Genomic DNA, 21,150 nt, shown 5'->3' with positions numbered 1-21,150 from the left:
CGAAAGTAATATATATCACCTCTCTTTATCAAAAGCATTACTGTCAAGTAAATCAAATGTTTTGTAATGAACTGTTTTTCCAATATTTGCAATATTTATTCTTCTTAGGATCCTGTCTGCCTCCGGATGAGCAAGTACTGGTACATCCAAGAACTATACAAACAGTCGCAGATGCAGTGAGGTATTGAGGTAAGTTTGCAAAATAGACTGAGGGATCATCCCCTTCCATTAACCATAATCTAGAATAAGTTGTTAACATAACTTAGTGCTACTGATTTACCAACAGTCAACAAAGAAGGTCCAATTGTTTTAGTCAATTTGCTGATAGGGTATTTAGAATATATTGGATATTGTAACATAAATTTTATCTAGCTACTCTAACTAGTTTGAAGAGGGAAACTATCTCTTTGGAAGTCTTATCTTTAAGTGAAATCTTTTTCTTTAATTGTGCCTTGCGAAGCTCATTTGTTCTCACACCAAGAATTTTGGCAGATATTTGCGGTTTTTACTTATTTTGCAAATTTTATCAGTGTGAGTCGTTGAATTTTCCCTAACCTAAGTGCTTGCCTTCTTGACTCCTACACAGAAATTTCGTCCCCTTATTGGCAAATCTGCTGAGTGAGAGATTGATTGATCTTGCAGACATGTAAGCGTTCTCGTGATTTTAATTAAATCTTAATCTTTCCACCATATTGGCATCCCTCCTACCTAAACAGCCACGTGGGGATGGCGTAGTGGTCCTCTTCCAATGTACCTCCCAAGGCACGAAGCCAGCTCCAGCCGCTAGTGTCATCATCCCCATCGGACCATATGGACCAACTGTCCTCCTCATCCTCCTCCTGTATTGTGCTGAGAGAGGACGTGATGATTGGCGAAGGGACTCTCAAGTGTGCCCACTCCACCTGCGTCCACTCCATCTTGTGTCTTTTGATGGAACTTCTAAAGTCCTTCTCCTCCTCCTCCTTTTCGCCACGACAGCAAGCTGCAAAGAAAACGGAGAAGAAATACATTAAAAGTTTTGATGCCAGTCAGTTGTTTGGAATCATCACTCTTGGAGCATTGGGAATGATTCGTTCTTTTGAATGAGTTTAATCAGCTGAACTGTGCAATCACACCTGATCAGCGAGCGGTGTAATGCCACGTACTAAGAGACACAGCACCACAATGCTGCTGATAACACACATGTCATGAGAGAGAGGAAGTATTCAAGTGTAAACCAATTTTTTTATATTATACTTTTGTCCAAAACATTTCATTGAATTTTTGAATGAATAAAGACAAATTCACAAGATTTTATGCCTATCAATTCATGACAGAAGCTATAGCTTTATATATGTACACTATCAACGCTCACATTGTACAGCCTTAAATAAGCTCTTGTGTTATGTATACCTTAGCATTGGAGTGAAAAATGTATTTACCTTCATCTGTCATCACTCACCGTGCGATTCCTCCGAAAGTTTGGCATAAAAAGGTGAGGGTAAAATTCACCCCAAATTAGGCACGAGGCATTAATTACACACATTAAGTGTAGGTGGGCCAGTTGCTTTGCCTGGGTCATTTTGCACTTTGAGGATTTTGTTTGGGATATCCAAAGGGTTCACCAGGGATTTTTAACCATATCTTATTTCTAAAACGTTAGCTGCCGCAGATTTTCGGATGAATTCACACGTTTTTCTAAAGCGTCATTCATTTTCCTTTCGCTTATATGCTCGGATCCTCTCCATTTGAGTTTACACGTGCATTCGGCTCAGTCATTGTGACCGAAGCGGCAGTGAATGAATAAGTTTGGGATTTTCTCATTTGCCATGATTATGATTTGTGACCATGATTACTAAGACATATGTATGAAAAATCTCCAGGGGAAAAAAGGCGGTTTATGATGGGTATTCCATGCGTTCATGGGAGAAAAGGTGTTTAATTTTTAAGCCTTTAAAAAGTTTAAGGTGTGTTCACTTATGTAAAAACTGGTGCAATCTAAAACATATCTTCATCATCAACACACCACTTTTTAACCATACGAATAATGACCACTTCATTCATTGTTACCCAGTAGATAGCCCCAGGTGCTGAAACCGTGAATGGTGAATGTATTGCATTTTCGTGGAGCAAAACCATGTTATTTTATACTGAATTGTACTCAAGCGGACTTTTTTGAATTTGCTCGTGTTGTATGAACATATAGGTACATAGTTCAATTTTTCCATTCCCCAATTATTTGTTGGTGCAACTCCATCAGTGTAGCAGATAAATTAAGATAGCATCACAGGTAAAGAGTGTCGAATAGACAAAGTTAAAAATATGTATTGTATTTAATCAAGTTATTAATATAATGAACATTGAAAATTTCCACAAAATTAAACCTTTGCTAATTACATCTCCCCATCATTATTCAACCACAATTTAGTAAATAGTAATGGTTAACATGGGTGAAATGCATGAAACCACACACGAATAGTCAAAAGTTGAAAATTATTTCAAAGTGAGTGAGGAGCAATGCTTTATTAATATGATAATCCTTTGTAATCAATCATGCGACCCCTCCTTTTCTTCCCCAATTAGATCCGAGCCTCCCCCAGGACCACTTGTAAAAGAGCTGATGCATCAGGGGTGGGGGAAGGAGGCTCTATTTCCTCAATGAAAACCTCTCCCACAATCGTCCACCCTAGTTTACCTACACTACTCTCTCTCTCTCTCTCAGACTCGAACCTTGCCCAACAACCCACAGCACCTGGATGAGAGTGAATGGGATACTACTTAATCAATCCCTCATTGTTTCAGTTCATTGTCCATTCCTGTGTCCCAAGGCATCAGATGCCAGTTGAATATTCAGGGGCAATATATTCAATTATGCTACCAATGAGGATCAGCGTGTAACTATAATCCAATCCTGATCAAAGATTACCACAGTGACACAAGTAGGCACATTCCGTTGTGTGTTCAAGAGAAATTGAGGGAATAAGGACAATGTTCTCACAGATAACATTCCTCTTCCAACCTTTGAGAACATTTATGAAGTACTTTGGACCCGTTTCAGAACTTCTTGAAATGTTAGCGGGAAAGGGCGACACTCACGATCTTTCAGAGTAGAAGCAGTGGAGTCATCCTGGAGGGAAAGCAACCCGAAATTCATCTACACCCTCTCAACCGAAAACAATTTGTTTGAACGAGTCTCATCCAATTAACCATGCTAACCAGATGCAGGAGGAGACATTCAACATTCCCATTGAGTTAAGAAATGGTTAATAGGTAATTCACACTTAAATAAAAATTATTAAGGGAAAGACTGAAAGGCAATCGGTTATCAACAGTGATAAGTGAAAATCGCTAATGGGATATTGATGCGATGCAAGTGAATGAATGCGGTATAGGCGTGATGACTGGTCTTTTATGATATTTATGCCGCAAAATTTCTTTTTCAATGGCTAAATTCGAAAAATTAGTGCCAAGCGCTGTTGAAATGCCCTGCCGACACTTATACCCCGTTTACACTACGATCGTATCGACGTTTAATCGAAACTACGGCACTTTTACACGCCTAAAAGTTACCATAGTAACTCAGTGCTGCCCTCGCTGTGAATTGTGCCAGATAACAACTGACGACGTGACTGCGGGAGAAAATTGAAATCCTGGGAATTAAGAGTAAAAGAATTTTAATGTTTTCATGTGCTTAAAATAAAGCTAGACCGAACTGTTGGTAGAAATTTAAATACTGTAGGATTCATTATGAGAATCTGTCCAAAGTTTAACTATATTCATGCAATAAGGACAGTAGATACATCGCTTCACTACATTCCGAATTAGAATATATATTTTAACTGGTCACCTTTTTATATTTTCGACTCAATCTGGCTTGAACGTGTCCGAAATAAATTTCTCAAATTGTATAATTACGATTTAGGAATATCTTTGTCTGATTACAAACTTCATATCTTCAATCCCTTATCAAGTTGAAAACCTTTGCACGACATTACGATCCTCCAGCAATGCCCTATTCCTCTACAAAATTATCAATTCCTATTTAGATTGTTCCTATCTTCTTTATTAGTAAATTTTAATGGATCCCGTCATAACTATACAAATCCTCACCTGCTTGTTTTTAATTACCATAGAGCAAATAATGTCGTCAACTCCATGCTAGCCAGAATGATGAGGTATAACAAAAATTAGTCATAGCACTCCGTGAAGCCTTTAAGAATCTAGATTCTTTGAGAGAATATGTCAAAAAATTTAAGAATGTTCACGCATTACATATTGCTCTTATTATTTAACGAGAAAAGGCTTAGATTTCGGTTTAATACGGCTCAAGTATTGATTTCTCCATGTTTCGTCTAAATGTTTTATTTATTTGTGGCGAATTTTATCATGAAATCCTGTACACAACGATTTAATTGGTTAACATTTTGTGAATGTTTGTTATTTTCCATCATCTGTGAAGTATGATGTAAGGATACATGGTTATGGGTTAACCTGTAAATAAAAAAATACATAAAACTGGTATAGTACAGAATATCCGATATCATTTGCTAAATAGAATATCAGAAAAACATTCCCCTTACGTCCTTCCATTACCTGCGCAATAATGTCTGCAATCGTTGCCGTATATCTTTGATATATTAGAGTAATTTATGAAACATCAATTAAAGTATCAACATTGCACCCTAGCATAATACCTAGCATTGGAGTAGAAGATGTATTTAGCTTTGTCTGTCATCACTCACCCAGTGATTCCACCCAAAGTTTAGTATGCCAAGGTAAGGGTAAAGGGTTCACCCCAAACTAAGCAAGAGGCATTAATTATGCACATTATTTTCAAGGGGGACAGTTGATTTGCCTAGGTCATCTTCCCCGCGCGTGTCCTCAAAGAGTTAGCTCCACAGATCGCGCCTTACTTAGAGATCATATTCAAGAAATCACTCTCCGAAGGGAAGTTACCGCCCGACTGGAAAACTACAAGCGTTACACCCATTTTCAAAAAGGGAAACAGACATGACCCAGGCAACTACCGTCCAATTTCACTAACATCAATTATAGGCAAGACACTTGAACATATCGTTGTTAGTAATATTATGACTTTCTTGGACAGACGTAACTTCCTCCATGACTGTCAGCACGGATTCCGAAAAAATAGATCCTGCGAAACACAGCTCGCGCTCTTTCTTCACGACGTTATAAAATCTGGTGAATCGAAAAGACAAGTTGACGCACTATTTCTAGATTTTAAGAAAGCTTTCGACACTGTACCTCACAACAAACTTTTATACAAATTACAGTCATGCGGATTAAACGAAACAATTGTAAACTGGGTACGCGACTTTCTCAGAGATCGTAAACAAAAAGTAGTTCTTGACGGAATTAGCTCTGATGTTGTAAAAGTTACATCAGGTGTTCCACAAGGAAGCGTAATCGGCCCCCTGTTGTTCATTATATACATAAACGATCTCTGCTCCCGCATTAGCAGTAAAATACGTTTATTTGCTGACGACGCTGTCATCTATCGCGAAATTAGTGATCACTCTGACTATGGAAATCTATCATCGGACTTAAACAACGTTCATTTGTGGAGTCAAGAGTGGGGACTCGAACTTAATCTGAGCAAATGCATGGCGGTACATTTTTTGCGGAATTCGTCCAACACTAACAATGTTTATGCAGTGGATGGCATTAACATAAAGGCAACAGACGAAGTGAAGTACCTGGGAGTTACGATAACCTCGAACCTCACGTGGGGAACACATATAAAGAATATTTGCGGCATAGCCCTGAAGAAATTAGGATTCGTCAAGCGTATTGTGGGAAGATTTTCGGATGAGAAAGTAAAAGAAAGGTGCTATTTCGCTCTCGTCCGACCGCACCTTGAATATTCAGCGAGTGCATGGGATTCAGTGCAGAAAGACTTAATCCGCGAACTGAATAAGATACAAAGGAAGGCTGCGCGTTTCGTCAAAAACCGCTACGGGCGTACAGACAGTGTTACCCAGATGTTAAGCGAATTAGGCTGGGAGCCGTTGGAGACTCGGAGGCTGCGCGCTAGGCTTAGATTGCTTGAACAATTAAGAATGGATATCTTTAAGAGCGACACAGAGAACATAATCTTAGAGCCACACTATATTTCCAGGTCCGACAGAAGCGATAAATTAAGAGAGATTTTTTGCCGAACGGATAGATATGGGAATTCGTTTTTCCCCCGAACAATAAAGGACTTTAATAAACGCTTGTCCCAACCTCGTTAGAGCACTTCTTTTTTTTAATATCTGTAAACGGCTGGTGTCCTAACACCCCCTGCCACACGCCTTTTAGGCGGCTTGCGGGGTATTACGTAGATGTAGATGTAGATCTTGCACTTTGAGGATTTTGTTATGGGGTATACAAGTGGTTTACCAGGGATTTGAAAACATATCTTGTTCCTAACATGTTCCCTAACGCATATTTTTTGATGAATTTACTCGTCGCTCCAAAGCGTTATTCTTTTTCCTTTCGCTTAAATGCTTTTATCCTCCTCATATGAGTTTGCCTGTGGCTTAGAGCGAGGCGTCAGTGAATGCGTTAGTAAGGGATTTTCAAATTGTCCCTGATATGACTTGTGAGCATAAATACTAACTCATGTCTCTGAAAAATCTCCAAGGGAAAAAGGGTGGTTTAGAATGGATATCCCATGCCTTCGATGGGGAAGGGGTGTTTAATTTTTTAGCATGTAAAAAGTGTAAGGCGTGTGCATCTATGTAAATCTAAACCCCAAACACATCTTCAACATCAACATTCCACTTTTAAACCATGTGAATACTTATCACTTCACACATTGTACTCAGTAGATGGCCCCTGGAATGTTGATTGTATTGAATTTTTGTAGAGCAAAACCATGTTATTTTATTGTGAATTGAACGCATGCTATCCTTTTGGAATTTGCTCATGTTGAATAAACATTTACATAGTTCAATTTTCTACTCCCCCATTATTTGGTGCCACCGGAATAGTATAGCAGATAAACTACGAGATTATCACAAATAAAAAGTGTGGAATAGACAAAGTTAAAAATATATTTTATGTTTAATAAAGTTATTTATATTAAAAACTGGAACACAGAAAATTTCTTTTTCACGGAAAAAAATTTGAGAATCAGCGTGGTAACTAAAGTCAATCCTGATCACAGATTACCACAGTGACACAAGTAGACACATTCCGTTGTGTAATCAAGAGAAATTGAGGGAATAAGGACTCCGTTATCACTGAGGACATTCCTCATATAGCCTTAGAACTTCTTGAAATGTCAGCGGGAAAGGGCGACACTCACAATCTTTCAGAGGAGAAACAGTGGAGTCATCCTGGAGGGCAGGCAACCCAAAACTCATCTACACCCTCTTCACCGAAAACAATGTGTTTCAACTAGTCCAGTCCAATTTACCATTCTAAACAGACGCAGGAGGAGACATTCAACATTCCCATTGAGCGATGCAATGGTTAATAGGTAATTCACACTTAAATAAAAATTATTAAGGGAAATACTGAAAGGCAATCGGTTATCAATAGTGATAAGTGAAAATCGCAAATGCGATAATTGCGATATTGATGCGATGCACGTGAATAAATTCGGTATAGGCGCGATAACTGGTCTTTTATGATACTTATGCCGCAGATTTTCTTTTTCAATGGCTAAATTCGTAAATTTAGTGCCGAGCGCTGTTAAAATACCCTGCCGACACTTAGTGCTTACTGACTGCGACTAGACCATCGCGGGTAAGCTACACCGCCAGCCCATTTTCGCACGCTTCCGCCGCGAAGTCGTTAAATACTTGAAATCGGAGAGTTCACAAATCTATGCGACAGTTGTCGGAATACATACACGCTTCCCTCTCTTTCCATTTCTTCTTGGAAATATAAAACTGCATGTAAATGCAAGGGGAGAGCTAAACCGAATTCTAGACGACGTAATTTTGCTTAGATGAAGTTCCAGTGGCCACTCTTGGCTCCACAAATGAACGTGGTTTGAATCGGATGATAAAATTTCAAATATCTGGGATTTTAAAGACAGATACAATTTTAAAGTCAGTGAGGGTGATAACCAATTTCGCAATAGATGACTCCGTCGTCAGATAATTGTCGCATTTTACTGAATATTCAACATCTTGGGTTATTCCGGTATATAGGGTGGGGAAATATTGAATCACCAAATTTTAACCCTAGATGCTAGTATGAACCAAAATTACAAACGATGCACAGGCTTACTGCTCAAAGGTCTAATTTTTTTCTCCTCTTGCAAGCTTGATTACTACTTGTGCAACTGAATGATTTTCTGATGTGTTTAGTAAGATCTCGCAGATTGTTTTTCCTTGAACATTGTTTTACAGTGCAAGAATCCCAATTTATAGATGGGTGATTAAAACTTCCCACAATTACACTTTTTGATGTCTGATAAAGTAAATACGGATACACGAATTTCTAACTGATAAATTATATCAACTTCGGAGTTTGGAAGCATATGAAAATAGCAAATATGTACACACCTTTTTTTGTTGTTGCACAAGTTTTGCGAAAAATCCACAAAGAAAAAATCATTCCCTTCAACCGGTATTCGAATCTTCCGATTTCCGGTGGAGTGCAGTACTTACTTAAGCTAACGAGGCGTTATTCCCATCTATGGAAATTCGAGTGCTGTGCCGGACAAAGTGGTATGGACTGCTGAGCAGTCCAACTCCTGCGCACGCCGCCACAGCCGGAGAGAAAAGGCCGAACTTCGAACACATGGAGAAATTCGCTCTTGAGTAATTTACGCATGCTTAAGTTTGTATACTAAAGCAATCGACAGGAAATCGGGAGATTCAGGTTCTAATCCCAGTTAACATGAATGATTTTTTGCTCTGTGAATTTTTCGCACGGGATATTAAGCATACTACTTCTTTGCGCAACTTGTATTTAGAAATGGGGACGGGTCGGAATAATCCGATCTCGTTGATATTTAGCGTGAGTATATACATTTCAGAGGGATTGGAACAATATTATTGGAGTGAGATGTAATCGTATTTTAAGGCGGAAAATAAGGGGCACTGATGACTGGAGAAGTAAATAAGAAATAAAAGCAACGACAGCAAATGGTAAAAGAATCCTTCAGCCAGAATAATTACGTACTTGCTATAAAAGTCTGAACCTGGAGCTGTGAAAGAGACTGATTAATTGTTGCTAGTATTATTATTATTATGCACGGAAACGAAGCGTGGATATTATGTTAGAGAAACAGAAATAGAAGAGAATCTCATGAAATGAGTGTATGGAGAAGGATGTAAAGAGTAAGATGGGTGGATGAAATGATAAATGAGGAGATTTTGATCAAAGGTAAAGAAGAAATATTGTTTGCAAAGGAAATATGGAAGAGGAAAGGAAACTGATTGGATTGTGTGATGAGGGTTTGGTAACTATGGCAATAGAAGGGGCCAGTTGAAAGAGAAAGAAAAAGGGAGAATGGAGGAGAATCACATTAGTTGATCAGTTGAAGATCATTAGCAATAAGGAAAAAAATAAGAAATACAGAAGTGGAGTGTGGGACCTCATAGCAGGCAGAACATTACATGACGATGACAGTCTTTCGATATTGTATTTTTTCACAAGTTTTACTATATAAAATTTTTATAAATTTATTTCGTAATTTTAATTGCTGGAAAATTGAAAAAACTTTTAATATTCCCTCAGCTGCTAGTGACGCACAGTGGTCCCAATTCGAAAAAAAGCTGCCCAAAATTAAAAACGTCGTAATTTTACCTAAAATAGCAACAAAATTTGAAGTCCTTTATTGATTTTCATCGTCTGAATCTGATTTTGGTTTTATTTTTAAGATATCTCTCCATTTTAGCATTTTTTGAGCTGTTATTATTTAAACAATTTTTTAGAAAAATCTCGATATAGATGTCATTGCAATTGGCGATAACTTGGTGTTCATGGAGAGCTTAAAATAGTGTAATTTTAAGGTAAAAGATAAATAAATTGTAGTGAAAACCCATATTAAAATTTACGACAAGAAATTGGTGAGATTCGAACCCGCGACCATCAGCATAGTCCGTGAGATACCAAAATCGGAAAAAATACTCACACTCGTTTTTGGCGTCCATGTATTTGATAAGTCACATTAGATGAAATAAAATGATTGATATTAAGAACATTAAAAAGATAATATAGTTCGAATTGCAATAAAATCGCTTTCATGTATCACAAAAAACGAATTTTAAAAGAATCGTCGACCAATGTCGCTCTATCGGACTCATTGTCGCCCTGCTTATGATTCTCCTGATGTAATTAAAATGCATGATTCAAATATTTAAAGGAGTCTTCGAAAGATATCTTCATAATTTAACATTCTTGAGGATTTTCTTGTACGCTGCTCTCGGAATTTCCTCATGTCTATGTTCCTGGCCTCCAATGCTTCCTCCGATAAAACTTCAAATGTTAGAAAGGATTTTTTGGAAAATGCTTTCCATGTATCAGCACTTTATGTACCATGAGCAGCATATAATACCAACCATAATCACGGTAATCATTTGCACCCACTAGATGCGAGAGGGAGATATTGATATACTTCTGTAGGGAATTTAATTTCCTTCTGTATCCACCTTTTGAACGTCTCTTTGAAATGCTCATCTGTCCTCGAGCTTTGATTCCACTTTCTCAGGTGTTTCGGGAAAACATTATTCGCATAAAACGAGTCAGAATATTTTTGGTGTGCTTGATTTCTTTCAGTCGAAATCTTTTTTTAAAATATTCCACGACATATTCCTTCTTCTTCGCTTATAAATATTCTTCTCTCTCTGTATTCCTATTGTACCGCAAGGTACGAAAAAATCTTCGGCACCCACAATTCAAATTTAACACGTGTATTTACGACTGAAACGATGAATATGATTTCTAAAAGTTTTCTATTTGTAACCAATAATAAACCAGAAATTATAAGTTGACATTGAAAAAAAGATAAACAAGCTTATATAGAATTGCCCCTGAGTTACCGACGTATCCTGAAATTTGAATGCCAAACATTGGCAAACCAAGTGCTTTAATTATCTGGACAGGAGAAGTTTCTCGGATTAGCCGTGTTAACAGTTCGGAGCACAGCACTTGTTCACTAAGAAATTCATTAAATAAAACTGAGTGGGAAATATTCACCACATCCATGCAATGGCTCTGGTGAGGGAGGCCATCATCCTCATTCCATTACTATGAAAAAATGCACTTGCAAGATGCACGCTCCATTGGTGGGTTTAGACCAATTTTTCCCTCCTAATTCCATCCTATCTACGTCTATTGAAATGATCCTGTGAACAATTCTTGGCATTAGAGAGCATTTATTTCTCTTACCGCCAAGAACTTATTTCGGAATAACGTGCTGACAACGCTGTACAGCATGTAAGGGATCTCTTCTCTATAAAAATATGAGGAAAGTTTTGTAGAGAAAAGCATCTTGTGGTTATTGTAAGGTTCTCGCATAGTGACTTAAGTAGTTGCTTTTGATCACTCATAATTTTTCTTACTAAGAGCGTTAAAACCGGCTCTCATTGGTTTCATGAATATTTGAAGGTGAGAGCACAAACAAGAAGTGTGCATACGATAGGCGTGAAGCACTTGATTTATGTAATCTTACAGGATGTAGAATTATGCTAAGTATACACCATGCAAGTTCAACCACCGATACAGGAATATTTGAGCGATAATGCCACTCGGTCTTCCGCCGGCCGCCGGCCAGACGCCCTCAAATTAAAACCCTCTAGATGTTGGATAGGCAAGTATAGGCAAGATTTTTTTATCCGTCTTGTTGTATATACTCTTCCCACGAATTCAGCATAGGAATCTTTGAGGAGCACAATGGAGCACAAAACTATATCGACACATTTGACTAAAAATAGGCCCAAAAATAGCTAACATTATAAATAATTAAATATTGCTATAAGAAATTCTGAAACGAGCAAGAAATACTATAATATTATGAAAAAATATGCAAAATTACCGTATTAAAATTGATAGATGGATCCCATGAAATTAAAATAGTTATTTATTCAGTTAAATTACCCTAAAATCGACCATTTCTACGCCTCGGGCGTTTTATGCTGAACATGCCCATGTTTGACGGGTTACACAGGTCAACATAATAATCACACAGACCCATCAGGTACAAAATATTGTAGGCCATATCCTGTAGAGTCCGAATGCATAATTCAAAACTTCCACGTAAAAAGTCGAAAAAATGACTTTTGGCCAGCTTTTTTCAATTTGGGGCCACTGTGTGTCGTAGGCTATTAAATTTCCAACTTAACCATATCAAAGCAATTTAAACCCAATAATAGGACATAGTTTATTAATGCAGTCATTGCGAAACTGACACAAATTTCTGAAAATTGTTTCCCCTGCTTCTCGTTTTCCTCCAACATCCAGCAGAGCGAAACAGGTGACGCAAATCCTTTTGATATGGAAAGTGGACTGGGGTAAGAGAAAGAGGTTATTTGGCCATTTTAACGAGTCCATTGCCAATAAATCAATACTATCATTATCAGTGACCTAAAATATGGGGTCATTAACAAATGACCCATGCTACAAAACATAATGAGGACACTCGAAAACAGTAGTGACGTGGTTTGAATGGATGACATTTTTATGTCCTTAGAGTTGCCTGGAGTGGATTATCATATGGATGTATATGTTAATATAATCTGATTCTGATCCTACTGACTGGATTTGTGCCCTGATCCCCTGATCACATGGCTTTTAGAAAGAGGTTATTTGGGGGGGGGGATCAGAGCCCCCCCCAAAGTCGCACCCCCGGGCTGCATGTCAGAAAGAGCGTTTTTGCTCCGGACACTGCCGGCTGAGCGGATTCGTATTGTTGGGCTATCTAGATGAGCGGATTTGATTCGGTGGGCGATTGTTGAGCGTTTGTGCAGCGGAGGTATCGAATTTTAACAGTCCACCATTAATAAGGAATTCTATTGCTTTCAACTAACACTGGTTTTTACTATTGGGAAGCATATATTAATATAACAAACAATATACAAACTGTAAATTCCGTAACATATCAAAAAAAGATTCAAAAAATCGTTTAAATACCCCACCTACCTCATTACGGTATTGTTTTTCCCTGAATTCCCCACGGTCCAACATCTACAGAGAAAAAGGACGAATTTTCCGGAGGGGAGGCTGAAAGTTTATTCAAGGCTAATGTAAGTACTTGATGGTATTCGACGTAAATGGCTTGATAACTCATCGTGTTCGTTGTTGATATTATAATGCACCCATTGTTTAAATGTCATTTATACTATATTATTTTTTAATCAGTTGGGGCAATACTGCACATAGCGCTATTTCCCCAACTACCGTGCATTGTAGAGGTTTTGTAAAATAAGTGTAACACTCAAACTAAGTTAAATTTACCAAATATGAAGCAAGGAATTGGTGGGAAATCGAATTTCCTTCAAAGTAATATGTTTGCCTATTTCGTTGAAGTTTTCAATTGAATGATATAATATAAAAATGCTTAAGTATGATTAATGCTTTCCCTCTCTCCCCTACTTCAAACCAATCTCTGGATTGCTAGCTGTGGTGATGATTATTTCTTAATTTTTACAATAATTATTATTATAGTATTCTACCGATTAACCCATTTAAGCCCACAATTCTGGACTCGATAATACCTCCAAATGCCCACAATTCCAAAAATGTTTTTTTAGTGTTTTGGATGTTAAATTTGCATTAAAATGTCACACAAGTGGCAAATAAACAAACAACATTTACAATTTTAACCGTTAAAATTGTTTATCTGGTGAGGTCGAAAACGACCACTTGGGATAATGGGACATAAATTTACTCATTGTCAGCTCCCACTGATCCCTAATCTTTTTCTTTAGCTCACAAATAACATAACTCATTTTTAAATTAAATTTTCAAGCCTCTGACTTTATTTATTTCAAACAATGTTTAAATATTAACAGGCATTCATAATAATCATTTAAGTGTGGAATGGAATGAAGCATTTATCATGTAAGGGGACATTACACGTTTCACATGCAGTCACAGTTTTGTTTTTACAATGAACACAGTTTCTTCTTGGTTGAGCAGTTACCACTAAATGCCTCCCCAACTCTTTCTGACATTGACTTACTCTATTTTTTTTAAATGGACCACTGACCTTTCGTTTTGTACCATGGGTTTTGCAGAGTGAATCCACAGCCTGACGTAAAAACTCTAGCTTATCCCATCTACACCCATACGATTTACTAAGAAGCCATGCATTGTTCACGCAAACATCAATGGTCCAGAACAAAATAGGCATGTACCATTTTTTACCGCGCATTCCTATCTGATAATTGGAAATATGGTTATCCATTTGATCCACTCCACCCATATATCTGTTGTACATTTTCATTATATTTGGCTCAGGAATCTCAATTTTTCGTTTCTCCTTCAAGGAATACCGCGTTGCTTTCGATAAAGGCTCTACACCAAATTGGTTTGACATAAGTAAAACTGCATTGTTATCTTTCCATTCCACCGCGATAATATTTCTTCCTTTTTCAACGCGTTTGTCAATTGTTCCTCTTTCCATTTTTTTCATGTCCTTCTTTGACGTGATGGTGCATTTTTCCGTTCGATTTTCACGTACAGTACCAGTAGCACCTAATCCTCTTTCTGAGAGTTGTGAAATTACTTTAGAGCTGGTAAAAAAATTGTCAAAGAACAAGGTAAATTTAAATCCGGGGTATGAACTCTCCAATAAATCTACAAAACTGAAAATAACGGACCCTCCCAAGCCAAATTCTTTCTTGTTCTCACCATTTGAAGTATCTTTTCCCTGATATAACATAAATTGAAGACAATACCCTGATTTCAAAGCCAATGACCATACTTTATAACCAAAACGTACCGGCTTTCCCTTCAAAAACTGTTTGCAGGAATGCTTTCCAAAGTACCTGATCATAGATTCATCAATTGATGCAAAACTCTCTAATGGAGCAAATCGTATGAAAAGTTCAATGACTTTACTTACAAGTGGTCTAACCTTAGCAAACTTATCATTGGCGTCCAAATTCAAATTATCACAAGCGTGAAAATGGCGAAATAGTTCATCGAATTGATTCCGTCTCATAGTGTTTTTCACTAGCGCATTTTCGGTGTTGGCTCTATTTTCCCAATACATTCTTCGGCGAGGGCATGAATTATAACCCGATAGAATTAAAATCCCTATGAATGCGTACATATCATCATGATTCACAAGGAGGGAACTGTTTTTCTGGGAAGAATACATTGAAGTGTGTTTCACCAAACCTTCGACAATTTCTTCATTGAGAAATAGTTTCAGGAAGTCAATTGCCTCGGAGTGTTCCGAGATCGTGAGAGGAGGGAGAAAACATTTTTCTTCAGGCACTGGTATAGATTCCACATCACTAATATCTCCGTGGACCCATTCACATACTTTAAGCTTCTTAAAAGCACTTGCACTTTCGTCATGTGGTATGTCATCACTCCTATCCTCACGGTCACTGAAACGCACTTCCGCCGGAGCCGTTAGCTGGTTACGATTCAATCTATTGGGGTCAAAATCGTCCTCATCTCCAGAATCTTCATCAGTTTCATCACATGTTTGGATAGGAGGCAATATATAAATTGAATCAGGAATATCATCCTCACTCAAGCGCTCACACTCCTCTATTATTTCTGCGGTGGTGAGGCATTTCCCTCTAAACAGAACAGAAAACACGTAGGTACATAGCTGTAGGTGTATGAACATAGGAACATAAAACTAATAGGTTGTACGAAAATAAAAATATTCAATTAAGCATTTACAGAATTTTAATCTTTCAGAGTGGCAGGCAGTCTTAAACCCATAGGCAAAAACATCGGGACAACGAATCCTTCATCTCACGATTCGCTACGGAAAATAAGCAAGCAGAGCATGCATTATCCCAAGTGGTCGAAAACGACCACTCATAGATAAATAGGCTCTAGGCTCAATAGGACTCTAGATAAACATGTAATTCGCTGGTATACAATAAAACAGGCTATCTATTTTATGAAATACATGTTTTTTTAGTGCTTAAATAAAAAATGGAAAACTTACCGAGACATTTTTCCTGACATGCCAATGTAGAATAGACTTCCCGAAGTTCACGAGGCCGATCTCTCTACCACACTGACTAAATTGCGAGATCTCAACCCCACATAGTTCCGAGAAGTCAAATGTTACATTTAAGTTACATTGTAGGTACATCGGTGGATTGCCGGCGCGTAGAACAAAAAAAATCCCCCAAGGTCGTTTTCGACCGCTTGGGATAAAATGATACACTGGTCGTTTTCGACCGCTTGGGCTTAAATGGGTTAAGGTAGGTTTCCATTGAGTACTAAAGAAGTGATCTGGGAACCTCCCTTTCCTTCCAGCACTGCCTTCTTAAATTCACTGTAAGGCCTACACACTTTCAATCTTTCTAAAAATCCTATTCTCTTCCTTCCCCTCCCTCGCTTATCTAACATTCTACCCTCCAACACCATTTTCAACATCCCCTCCCCTCTAAGCACTAACTTCATCCATACCTTCCGTCTCCTCCGTGTCTCATCTAAAGGTTGCCTATCCTCATCCACCATGTCCAGCACTTCGTCGTTACTTTTCCTTTCCGTCCATTTCACCCTCTCCATCCTTCTCCCTATCCACATCTCGAATGCCTCCAATATACTCCCGTCCTCTTTCATTAGTGTCCACGTTTCCGCACTGTAGAGAGCTACACTCCACCTTTTCTTTAAACTCTTACATAACGATCCTCTCAGAAGCTCCATCCTATTCATGAAAGTCTTTGTTAGTGTAATTCGCTTCCTGATGTCCTTGCTACTGTGTCCGTTTTCCTCTAATGTGCTGCCCAAATAGTTAAACTGCTCTACCTGTTCAAGTTTTTCCCCACCTAATTTTATCTTGAGTCTCACATTCCTCGCTCGCGATACTTTACAAAACCGCATTACCTTAGTCTTCTTGTGATTAATTCTCATCCCATACTCCTGACGACGGTCGTTTAATGCATCCACTAGAGCCTGAAGCCCCCTCGCTGACTGGCTAATCAGCGCCTGATCATCCGCGAATCTCACTGATTTGAGCTTCATTCCTCCCACTTTTATTCCAGCTTCTAACTCATCCCACGCTTCCCTTACCATCTCTCCAGCGTACACGTTAAAGAGCAGCGGCGATAGAGGACAGCCTTGCCTCACTATTCGTCCCATTCTTGCCCACCCAGATTCTCCGTCCGCAACCCTCACTTGCGTAGTCTGGGCCATATATAGATTACGAATCAGTCGCCTATCCCTCCATTCTACACCCATTTTCTTGAGAATATCCAATAACATTACCCAGTTCACCCTATCAAATGCTTTTTCAAAATCCACAAAGCAGGCATACACATCCTGCTCATATTCTAGGTTCCTCTCCACGAGGGACCTAATTACTGCTATTGCATTACGAATTGACTTCCCTTTTCTGAAACCAAACTGATCTTCGCCCAAATACTAGTTCGCCTCCATTCGTCTGTTCAATATCCTCAGCACCACTTTCACCGCGTGCGATATTAGGCTGATATTCCTACGATCTCCGCAATCGACAGCTTTCCCCTTTTACGGTAGCGGAATTAAAATCGTCTTCACGAAATCCTGCGGCCCTCCTCATAGATCCTGCTTACCAGTTCGAAAATCCTTTTCGTACCGTCCTTCGCCAGATTCTTCAACAGCTCGTAAAGTATATTGACCTCACTCACTGCTTTCCTAGCCTTCATATCACGAAGTGCTCTCTCGATTTCCGAATCTAATTTTCCCGGCCCAAGATTTCCACTTCACTTTCATCCTCTAAAGTCAATCTCTCCGGTCTGCTCCTTCCTTCATATAGATCCTTCACGTATTTCTTCCATCTATTCTGTACCTCTTCTCGCTCGCTTAGCATCTTTCCGTCTTTAGCCTTAATTTTAGGCATGGTTTACCGTCTTTTGCCGCCCTATAACGAATCAAATTTGCCATATAACGCGCCTAACTCTCCTTCCTTCTGAAACTTTTCCATTTCCTCACACTGCCTTTTACACGAAGCTTCCCTTGCCCTTTTAGTTTCACGCCGTAATCGATTATTAATTTGTCTATACATTCTCTTGCCCTGTTCTGTGTCCACGTTCTTCCACTTCCTCCTCTCCTCCATTTCCCTTATCATGTTCTCCGTTATCCACGACTTCTTTATCCTTCTACTGTCAAGGTAACCAATGACTTCTCCGCCGCTTTGACTATTCCTGTTTTAATATTATCCCATCTTTCCTCAACAGTCTTAGTACTTTAAATCACCCGTATACCAATGCCCACTAGTTCCTGATATTCTCTCCTCAGACTCCCCTTCAGGGCATCTACGTTCCATGTCTTCGCCTTCCTAACTTTAGTAAGTCTTTTGGATCTTACGTTGCTTTTCATAAGTACTAGGTTGAATCCGCATCTGCTGCTGGGAAGCTTCGCGAGTTTTTAACACTATTCCTAAACCTCTGTCTTACCACAGTATAGTCTATTTGATATCTCCCCACATCCCCTGGACATTTGCATGTGTACCTTCGCCCTTTATGATGATTGAACCACGAGTTTGTGATGAATAACTTGTTTCTCTTGCAAAACTCTGCTGCTTTCTCACTCCTGTCGTTCCGAATTCCAAATCCAAATTGTCCTATTTCGTTTCCATCCCACCCTTCCCCGACTGAGGCGTTCCAGTCCCTCATTACTACCAGATTTTTCTTACCCGATGTGTCTATAATTATTTCTTCGAGCTGTTCATACACCTAATCTACTTCTTCCTCCCTATGATTGCTGGTGGGCATATAAACTTGGACCACCACAAGGTTGGTGTGCCGCACCTCAATTTCTACCACCACAATTCTATCGCTTACCTGTTCTATACCTACCACACGCTTACTCATCTTCCAGTTTAATACTAAAGTTACCTCTCGCTGACTTTCATCCCCTCCACTATATATAACCCTATACCAATCACTACAATAGTCCCCGCCATCCCTCCACCTCACCTCGCATAATCCTAAGATATCCATCCTTCCTTTATCCAATTCCTTTTTGATATTTTCTAACTTCCCCGCCCTCATCATTGTCCTCACATTCCACGTCCCTACATTCATCTTCTCTTCATTGCTGCTGATGATGAAAAGTCACTGCAAGGAATTCGCACGTTGACGACCCCGAGGACCTTGCCGACCTCGCTGCCGTGCCCGACACCCACCCTTTGCGGACGGGTCCCGGACGATGAGATTCCGAGGCTCATTTGGCTGTACTCCATGTTTTCAGGGAAGAGATAGGTGCTAGGGTTTCCCACTTCCATTCAAACAGTGTTTTTCACGTGACACCATCACGTGGACTACCTTTCGTCTGGCTCCTACCCCACGACCTATCTGGCATGGGTGGCCCTACCGGGAACAATTTAGAATTAATCCCGCCAATGCAGCTCTAGGGGTCATAGGAACGCGCAAGCCTTTCCACCGCGACAAGATTGTAGCCCAAGGGATAGGAATTTTTACAATAAAACTTCGTATTTGTATCAGCGTAAAGAGCATGGATCATGAAGTTTAAGAAGAAGATCAAGAAGGATTTTAACCGTGGGCTTAATGTGGATCACTGGTGTGCATGTAAACGATGGGGCATACTAAGGAGTGAATACCATATTCGCTGAATCATTTCACCAAGTTTCTGAACAGAAGAACTGCAACATGGCGATTGTCCCAAAAATAAGATGGATACAGAAATAAGTTTCAAGCACTGTTTACGCTGTACTTACTCGAGTTCATAGCGTCGTCGTTGCTTGTCGCTATGAAAAAAAAACATGTATCACGATGGAATCTCATTGAAAAAAGAAGGAAATGCAAGGCGGCGAAAGCAGAGGAAGGGCAGAATTGTTACGAGAGAATAAGGAACAAGTTATGTCGTGAAGCGAGGAAGGCTAGAGAAGCGTGGATGAAAAATATTTGTGAAGAAGTAAAAAAACAACGTTGTGCATGGAAAAGTAGAGGCCGCCTATGGGATAGTGAGGAACCACTTTAAGGAAAAACGGGGGGCGTATCTTACATCTTACGTATACCTTTACGGATACCTTTAAGGGGCGTAAGATGTAAGATACCCTTAGAGACAAAAACGGAGAACTAATGATCGAAAACGAGGACAAAGGGAATTGATGGAAGGAATATCTGGAAGATATGCACGAGGGAAATAGCCTAAGAACGAATTCTATCCAAAAAGGAGAAGGAAGTGGATGACGATGATATGGGAGCCCCAATTTAAGATCAGAATTTGGTACGACTGTAAGAGACTTTTGGATAAATAATGCATCTGTAATTGATAATATCCTCGTGGGGAAGCAAACACTAGTGGGAGTGGATGAATTCTGTTATTTGGGAAATCAGGATCACTAGCCGTTTCTTGCCTGCGCCTACAATTGGAAAACATTTTCCGTGCTACTAGTTGTATGAGAATATCTTAAACCTCTCTCTAAGGATCTCTTTGTTTAGGTGGAGTTTCCCTGGTAATTTCGTCCCTAAGATAAGGGACCCAGCTCCAAGGGGGGCCCGTACCTCACTCTGGCCACTGGGCTGCACCCTCTAACCCTATCATATTATGAATCCATGGTCAACTTATTGCAATACTAGTATTTTCAACAAAACATTATATTTTATTTCCAACAATTTACTCTAATGAAAGAACTAATAACATTTTTAAGCATTGTGGTATTTGAAACAGTTTTTAGCATAAATTACAACACAGTTAGTAATTCAAAGGCAATTAGGCTTTAAGCTTTTGGTTTAAATGTTTCCGAAGCGATTAGATGTACTATTATATTCCATTTTCGGGTCTACGACGGCGTGGTTAATATTGATCTCTACGTTTCGTTCCTCCTGATGGGAACATCTCCTGACGACAGCAGGAGAAACACAACGTCTAGTTCAATATTAGGCGCGCCCGAGTTCAATATTAGTACACCCGAAAATGGAATGAAATAATGCTTTAAGGTTTCTAATGTAAGGCTTCAAAGTCCGGAAGTCCGTTATTTTTAAGGCTAAAATTTCGTTTAAAAATTGCTTGTGCACAGAAAAAAACGAAAAATTCATTTCGAAGCATATAAAATTCTGG

The 21,150-nt window shown here is 39.1% G+C and overlaps 1 protein-coding gene across 1 annotated transcript; it reads right to left on the bottom strand.

Moving 5' to 3' along the window:
• Nucleotides 1-704: 704 nt before the first annotated feature.
• On the bottom strand, nt 705-16,328 carry LOC124161457. The gene is made up of 4 exons (XM_046537780.1): nt 16,082-16,328; nt 15,219-15,701; nt 14,632-14,678; nt 705-982 (listed from the first exon to the last, which is right to left on the bottom strand). Exons 1-4 carry the CDS (start codon nt 16,099-16,101, stop codon nt 705-707), a joined length of 828 nt encoding a protein of 275 aa, XP_046393736.1. The 5' UTR covers nt 16,102-16,328.
• Nucleotides 16,329-21,150: the final 4,822 nt, after the last annotated feature.

Source organism: Ischnura elegans, chromosome 6, assembly GCF_921293095.1.
Source record: "Ischnura elegans chromosome 6, ioIscEleg1.1, whole genome shotgun sequence".
NCBI lineage: Eukaryota > Metazoa > Arthropoda > Insecta > Odonata > Coenagrionidae > Ischnura > Ischnura elegans.
Note: the sequence above shows the minus strand (reverse complement) of the source record. Positions and strands in the feature narration are given on the sequence as shown.